Raw genomic sequence first — 8,566 nt, forward strand, 5'->3', positions numbered from 1 at the left:
GGGGGCCCCGCCCTGCACTGGGGCTGCAGGTGGACAGTGTGAGGGGGCCCCGCCCTGCACTGGGGCTGTCGGTGAACAGTGTGAAGGGGCCCCGCCCTGCACTGGGGCTGTCTGAACAGCGTGGCTCCTTCCTCCCCTTCAGCTACGGCTCCTGTGAGGTTCACTAGCAGGTGAAGCTGTCACTCCCTGTATACCCACCCTGCTGAGTTGTGGGAGGGATTGGAGCCTCGCAGCGCGGGATGCTCTGTATGTCCTGTTCTCCTTTTTGCCTTATTCTTCCCTAACTCCTTCTTAATCCCGTGCTCCCACTGCTGGTCCTGTCCACCACCTCCTCCTCAGCCCCCCAGCCTCCTAGCCACAACACCCCTCATGTCCCTCTCCTTTTCCACAAGTGAGTCTTGCCCCCTTTCTTTGGTGTTTTGCCCCCAAAGCAGGGTAATTACTGTAATATGAAATACGTGGGGAATGAAGCATACAGCAAACCAAAATAAGGGAGAAGTCAGCAGCCACAGGTTGCTCCTGCTAGAGTGCTGTGGCATCACAGCTGACAACCTCAGACTCGTGAGCTCAAGTAATTCTCTTGCCTCAGCCTCCCAAGTAGCTGGGACTACAGGCGCCCGCCATGATGCCTGGCTATTTTTTCTTGCTCAGGCTGGTCTTGAACCTGTGAGCTCAGGCAATCCATTTGCCTCGGCTTCCCAAGTACTGGGATTACAGGCATGAGCCACTGCACCTGACCTGGAAAATGTTTGTGTTAAGAGAGTGGTTTTGAGTTCAGCTGTAGCACGTGGTTTGGTCAGCATGCTAGCAGACATGCGAGGGCCCTGGCTGTGACAGCAAGACCCACGCTGCACATTTGCGAAGTGCTTTTATTTACTTTTTACATTTTGGGTATTTTTTTGTTGTTGTTGTTGTTGCAGTTTTGGCCAGGGCCAGATTTGGACCCACCACTCTCGGTATATGGGGCTGGCACCCTACTCACTGAGCCACAGGTGCCGCCCGTAATTTGGGGATTTTTTTTGAAGGAGAACTTTTATTTGTATGTGGAAAAAACTCAGAATTATACATTGGACCAGGTAAGTGGCAGGTTCTTGAGCTTTGGCGTGGTGAGGTGAGCCACAGAGCTGGCATGCAGGATGTTTCCTCAGCAGTGACTGCAGGCTCATCACATTTGCCATTGTAACTGGTCCTGGTAGCTTCACCAGCTCAGGCAGAGCTCCTGTTCCTTGCTGGTGGACCTGCATGAAGGTGGCAGTGGTGAGACGCCCTACCCAGCCGGCCCCTTGATGAGCAGGAGGGGACCCCCAGCTTCTGCTGCAGGGTGGGAGGACAGCCAGCTGGAGGGGACTGCTCCATGTGCAGTCACCACCTGCTGAGCCTTCCTGTTCTCAACTGGATGGTGATAGTGTTAGCTCTGCTCACAGGACAGGTGGTCTCTTAGCGGGGACACCCCTTGGCCAGGCTTGCTCTTCTCAGCTGTGGCCAGCGGTTGCTGCCCCTTCTTTTGCTCTGTATCCTCACTTGAAGATTGGGTGGCGTGGGCAGTGTGGGTGCTGTGGGCAGCCTACCTGGGTGAACTGGCAAAGGCACTCTCTGTGCTGGAGAAGGATAGCTCTTGCTGCCTCCATTAAAGCAGGTAAAGTCCCTCTTGGGGAGGGATGGATGTCCTGTCCAGTGCTAGAGTTCTTTGGCCTTTCTTCAAACAGGAGATGCACCACCTCGGTCTCTTGCTTCTTCATGATGGCAGAGACTGAGGCCACCTTCTGTCTTTGGCTCATTCACCTTTTGGCATCTTGAGTGGCTGCAGGAGAGCTGTACCTGGAGTAGATTCCACAAGTGTGAAATCTGATAAAATCGTTCCTGGTAATCCATGTTGACACTTTGCTGGTCTGGGCACGGTGGCTCATGCCTGTGGTCCTAGCACTCTGGGAGGATCTCATGAGACCATGAGTTCAAGACCAACCTGAGCAAGAGCAAGACCCCATCTCCAGTAAAAGTAGAAAAGTTAGCTGGGCGTCTCTAGTCCCATCACTCTGGGAGGCTGGAGTGGGAGATCTCTTGAGCCTAGGAGTTGGAGATTGCTGTCAGCTGTGGTGTGGTGACACTGCTACACTCCAGCCTGGGCGACAGAGCAAGACTCTGTCTAAAAGCAGCAGCAACTGCACCTTGAGGGACGGCTCACCTGGATGTCTCTGAGAGTCTCAAGCACCTGACGTGACTCTTTAAGGAAACACTGCCTTAGTCCATAGTGATCTCGAACACTGGAGCTCTTTATCAAATGGGCCAGCTGAGTCGACACGTAAAGTTAACCATCCGTTTTCCCCATAGTGAACATTCTTTCTTCCCTGTGTTTCTGCAGACGGACACACCACCTGGGATGGAGGTGCAGTCATGGTGCCCTGTGATAAAGCAGGAAGGTGACCACGTTCCTCAGACACACTCATTTTTACACCCCAGGTGAGTGGTTCCCATCGTTTGTTCCTTCCTGCGTTCATTCACTCAGCAGCTGTGCACCACACACCATTCCAGGACCTGGGGATTAGTGTGTTGTTTCAGGTTTTCTTGGTAATCATAGATTATCTTGGAAAATTCAGAATTGTTTTTTTTAGACAAGAGTCTCAGTATGTTGCCTGGGTAGAGTGCTGTGCTGTCACAGCTCACAGCAATCTCAAACTCCTGGGCTTAAGTGATTCTCTTGCCTCAGCCTCCTAATTAGCTGGGACTACAGGAAACTGCTACAATACCTGGCTATTTTTGTTGCGGTTGTCGTTGTTTAGCAGGCCCGGGCCAGATTTGAACACACTAGCCTCTGTGCATGTGATTAGCGCCCTAACCACTGAGCTATGGGCACTGAGCCTCAACATTTTTTTAAAGTACATCAGGGCTTAATATCTTTTGTTTCTGTTTATCATTACAGACAAATTATGGGAGAATTCTATTGTTTAGTAATTTTTATTAGAACAAAATTCAAAGAAAGAATCTAAAGCGAAATGAATGGTAAATTGTGTGAAATATTTAAGATAATCTTACATGGTGTTTCTGTTTTTTTTCTAGAAATAGATCCTTTTCCTTTTGTCCTGAAGTAAAAAAATGCAAATTCTCCTTTAATTTCCTTCAGGAAGTAAACCAAGTTTTTAGCACCTTTGTAAAAAGAAATCCTTTGAAATTAGCTTTTGTAATAACCACATGTTCTTAAAATCAAGGTTTCAAATTTTCAATAAAAGTAGATTGTACATGGCCAGGTGTTGTGATGGGCACTTGTGGTTCCAGCTACTCAGAGGGCTGAGGCATGAGAATCACTTGAGCCGGTGAGTTTGATGTTGCTGTGAGCTGTGACGCCAGGGCACTTAACCCCAGGGCGACAGAGTGAGACTGAAAAAAGAACAACCAACCCACCAACAACAAAAAATGCCTTTCCCAAAAGTAGATCGTAGATACAAGCTTTGTATTTGTTGACTCCTAGATTTTGTCTACTGCTGTGAATCTGTGAGCACAGCGATGAGATCGAGTCTCTTTTTTGAGACAGAGCCTCAAGCTGTCACCCTGGATAGAGCGCTGTGGCATCACAGCTCACAGCAACCTCAAACTCTTGAACCTAAGTGATTCTTTTGCTTTAGCCTCCCAAGTAGCTGGGACTACAGGTGCCTGCCACAACGCCCAGGTATTTTTTGGTTGTAGTTGTCATTGTTTGGCAGGCCCGGGCTGGGTTCAAACCCGTCAGCTCTGGTGTATGCGGCTGGCCACCTTAGTTGCTTGAGCTGCAGGTGCTGAGCCATTTTTTTTTTTTGGAGACAGAGTCTTAACTGGTCTTGTTGGAGTGGTTGCCACCCGACCTGCTGTGTTTGAAGTATATCTTTTGGGCACTCTTTTTTTTTTTTTTTTTTTGAGACAGAGCCTCAAGCTGTCCCCCTGGGTAGAGTGCCATGGCATCACGCTCACAGCAACCTCCAACTCCTGGGCTCAAGCGAGTCTCCTGCCTCCGCCTCCCAAGTAGCTGGGACCACAGGTGCCCGCCACAACGCCCGGCTATTTTTTGGTTTGCAGCCGTCATTGTTGTTTGGTGGGTCCGGGCTGGGGATTCGAACCCGCCACCTTAGGTGTATGTGGCTGGCGCCTTAGCCGGTTGAGCTATAGGCGCAAAGCCACTTTTGGGCACTCTTAAACCTGTCACTTTTCTTATGAGGAAACTGAGTTTTTGACCCAAGAATTTATGTGATTGACAAAGGGAAGCAGTATAGATGTTTTATACAGAGAAACTGAGATGTAAGAAATTATCTGGAGCGTAGGGGTGTCAGTTAGTCATCAATACAGTACTTCATATCTAGCTCAGATTTGTTTTGTGATCCTCTCAGATAATCTGCTGAGCAATTTTATATGCGTTTGGAGCAAAATTGATAGTTATCTCTTCAGTCTTAATTTTGTATGCTTACTAGTGCTTTCTTACCAAGCAAGTAAGTGTGGAGAGGAGCTGGGGAGCCCCTGGCTAGGCCTGTTGTGAGTGGGACCCTGCTTGGGAGGGGCGTTGGGAGTAAGTTTGGGCTAACAGCTCTGTGAAATGTCCTCAGGTGGTTTTGAGGGAGGGAAAAAGACTATGATTTTCTTTCCTAGTGAGTATCTTTTTGTGCTTAGAAATTAACTTGCAAAAAAAAATCTCTCATAATTTCATATTTAATGCCTGAAGTGCTGATTTCCACCCTCCCAGGAATTCTTTTCTATTACCCATATTTTCTGAGTTGTAATGTTTGTTTAGTTAAAAAAAAATTTAATGAGAGAAGTATGTTGCATATTTTGACTTTTATCTCAATATAGCTCATAACATAACCTCTTATTCTTTGTTTTCAGTTACTACTTATACATGTGTGACAAAGTAGTCGCCCCTAATGTGTCACTTACTTCTGCTGTGTCCCAGTCTAAAGAGATCACCAAAGCAGAGGCAAGTAAGTCCATGTCCAGACAGGCAGAGAAGCCTCATGGTAGCAGTAAGCATCAGAAAACAGCATCTTATCCAGATGTCTCACTTGAGGAGCAGGAGAAAATGGATTTAAAAACAAGCAGAGAATTATGTGGCCATTTAGGTAAGTATCCAGAAATCATCTTTTGAAAGTTAAATATGTAATAAACACATGTATTTAGCATTTCCAAAGAAGATTTTTATTTACGCTAATTCCCAGATAACTGAAGCTTTCCCTGGCAGAGGGCTGCTGTGTGCAGCCTGTGGCCTCAGCTGCGCCCTTTTTCAGGGTGGCGCTGGCCGCGGGGCCCCTCCCTCACCCTGCAGGTGCCTCTTGGCTGGTGCTCCCTTTCCTTCCTGCCTTTCCCTTGCTGTCAGAGCTCTTCAGTTGCTCTCTCTAATTTGCTGCGAACTAAGAAAGTATTGAACTGACACGGAGAAGTGTAAGTTAGGAGTGGACCTCAGGGAAACTCAGTCATGGAGTAAACCAAGGATTGGAAGCTCTGGGAGTCAGGCAGGTGGCAGGCGTGTAGAAACCAGCTGGTCTTCTAACAGGAAGAAAGCTGCCTGCTGACTACGCTTCTTACAATACTGTGGCTCAGACGCGTTGCGTCTCGTAAATGCTGCCTGTGCTGGCCGCTGTGTGTCAGCTCGGCTGGCTCAGGTGGGGTGGGGGCATTTGGCGGGTGATGGTGGCAGTTATTTTAACTGCCCTGGAACAGTCTGAGAGCTTTCCAGTTATTTAACCTTTTAAAGAGAATTGAAGGTGGGGGTGGAGGGGTTCTATGCTTTAATTTTGAGATGTTTTATTTTCAGAGATAGAGTCTCTTTCTCTCTGGAGTACAATGGCATGATCACGGCTCACTGCAGCCTCCAACTCCTGAGCTCAAGTGATCTTCCTGCCTCAGCCTCCCGAGTAGCTGGGATTACAGGTGTGCACACCAAGCCCAGCTAGTATTTAAATTTTTTTCTTTTTCATAGTGACAGGTTTTCACTCCTGCTGAGGCTGGTCTGGAATCCTTGCCCTCAAGCCGCCATCTCACCTTGACCTCTCAAAATGTTGGGAATGCAGGTGTGAGACACCACACTCAACCCTAATTTTGAGATTTTTAAAATTCAGTTTTCTCCAGATTTAAATGTGGTAAACAAACTTTGGTGCCACATGACACCATAATTACACTTGTTTTATTTCTCAGATTAAGTCCAGCAACCTTTTTAGTTTATAGTACTTCTTTTTTAAAAAAAAAAGTTTTAATTTTATTCTTTTGACAAATGGTAATTGTCTGTGTTCATGGGGCACATAAAATTTTAACACACGTAACGTATGGTGATCAGATCAGGGAGCTCAGCACATCCTTCATCTGAGACATTCAGCATTGATGTTGAGAACATCTGAGTCCCCTGAGCGCTTTGAAGCTGCATCATTACTGTGGCTGTCCGACAGTAGTGAGCGCAGAACTTACCCTCCTGTTTACGGGTAGCTATAATTCTGCATCCTGTGACAGATCCCGCCTGTCTTCTCGCCCCGTCCCTTTCCTGGCTCTAGTGTTTATTTGTATGAAATGAACTTTTTTTAGCTTCTACATAAAGAGTATCGGATGGGGTGTTTCTCTCTCTGTCTCTGGCTGTTCTCACTTAGCCCTGTGTCTCCAGTTCCATCCACTTTGATTGACCCTGGTGACTTTTTAAGAATTGTGCAGATCTAATTTCCATACCACAGACTTTACCTCTTTAAAGTGTACAATTCAGGGGTTTTTCATGTATTCACAAAGTTGTGCAGCCACCAAACTAACCTAATTCTCGAGCATTTTCATCACCCCACGCAGTAGCCCGTGATCCATTAGCACTCCCCCCATATGCCCTTGGCCCTGATCTGCTTTCTGTCGGTGTAAACCTGCTTGTTCAGAGAGTTCTGTATAAAGGAATCGCCCAGTGTCGGCTTCCTGGGCATATACTTTGCGGGCCGTGTGGTGTGGCTTGGTAATGCTCCTCGTGTGGCCGTGACGTGCTGCTCTCCCGTCAGTTGGCGGGTGCTGCGTTGTGTCCACTTCTGGCTGTTACCAGCGAGCGGCTGTGAACACCTGTGTGTAAGTTTCAGTGGACGAAGGGATCTCTGCCATTTCACATTACCACTGGCAGCTTAGGAGGGTTTCAGTTCCTACACATCTTCCTCAACACTTCTTATTGTCTGTTTTTTCCTTCTTGTTTTTCTTTTTTTTGACACAGAGCCTCAAGCTGTCCCCTCTGGGTAGAGTGCTGGGCATCACAGCTCACAACAACCTCAAATTCCTGGGCTCAAGCGAGTCTCCTGCCTCAGCCTCCCAAGTAGCTGGGGCCACAGGCACCCGCCACAACACCTGGCTATTTTTTTGGTTGCAGCCGTCATTGTTGTTTTTGGCAGGCTGGGCTGGATTCGAACCTGCCACTTTAGGTGTATTGTATGTGGCTGGCGCCTTAGCCACTTGAGCCACAGGCGCCGAGCCTTGTTTTTCTTTTTTTGAGATGGAGTCTCACTCTGTCTCTCTGGGTAGAGGGCCATGGCGTCACGGCTCATGGCATCCTCAAACTCTTGGGCTCAGGCGATCCTCCTGCCTCCTTCAGAGTAGCTGTGACTATCAGTGTGAGGCATGGTATCCACTTAATTTTTTTTTTTTAATTTTTAGGTGCGATGGGGATCTTGATCTTGCTCAGACAGGTCTCAAACTCCTGAACTCAAGCAGTCTTCCTGTGTTAGCCTCCCAGCGTGCTAGGGTTACTTCCGTGAGCCCCTGCTTGAATGTAGCCATCCTAGCAGCTGTGAAGTGATGTCTTGTAGTTTTGATTTGCAATTCCCTAGTGACTAATGATATTGAATATCTCTTCATGTTTTTGTTAGATGTTACTTATTTTCTCTGGAGAAATATTTTTCAGATCCTTTGCCTATTTTTTTTGAGACAGGGTCTTAATTAACCCTGTCAACCACTCTGGAGTATGGTGGTGTGATTACAGCTCAACGCATCCTCAAACTCCTGGGCTCAAGTAATCCTCCTGCCTTAGCCTCCCATGTACCTGGGGACCCCCACACCCCAGCATGCCTGGGTACCTTGCCTGTTTTTTAATTTGGGTAATTTGTCCTTCTGCTGTTAAGTAAGAGCTCTTCAGACTCTAGCACCAAACCCTTGTCAGGCACACGATTCTCCTCCTGTAACCTTGTCTTGGTGCTGGTGTCTTTTAGAGCATAAAAGTTTTAAGTTTTATCAAGTCCAGTTTATCTGTGTTTTTCTTTGGTTGCTTGTTTTAACTGTCATATCTAAGAAACCATTGCCTAATCCCGTGTCAGGAAGATGTACATTTAGCAGTTTTAGCTTTTGCGTTTAGATCTTTGATCCATCTTGTTTTGTTTTCTAGAGGTCCAACCTTATCTTGCATGGGAACACAGTTGTCCACTTTTCTGCATTTTTAAAATTTTGGATAAATCTGAGGGTATAATGATTTGAGTTTTAGGGTAAAGCCCGAGCTGTAGGCTTGGCGCCTGTGGCTCAAGCGGCTAAGACGCCAGCCACATACACCTAAGGTGGCGGGTTCGAATCCCCAGCCCGGGCCTGCCAAACAACAATGATGGCTGCAACCAAAAAA

General features: G+C 47.3%; 1 protein-coding gene across 1 annotated transcript in view; it reads left to right on the plus strand.

Moving 5' to 3' along the window:
- SKIL (SKI like proto-oncogene) overlaps positions 1 to 8,566 on the plus strand; it is a 26,646-nt gene that overhangs the window by 14,636 nt on the left and 3,444 nt on the right. The window contains exons 2-3 of the mRNA XM_023516019.1: positions 2,360 to 2,457; positions 4,843 to 5,075. Of these exons, the coding sequence (XP_023371787.1) occupies positions 2,360 to 2,457; positions 4,843 to 5,075 (331 nt within the window). The remainder of the gene's footprint in view (positions 1 to 2,359; positions 2,458 to 4,842; positions 5,076 to 8,566) is intronic.

This window comes from Otolemur garnettii, unplaced genomic scaffold, assembly GCF_000181295.1.
Source record: "Otolemur garnettii isolate 467f Iridium unplaced genomic scaffold, OtoGar3 scaffold00084, whole genome shotgun sequence".
Lineage (NCBI taxonomy): Eukaryota > Metazoa > Chordata > Mammalia > Primates > Galagidae > Otolemur > Otolemur garnettii.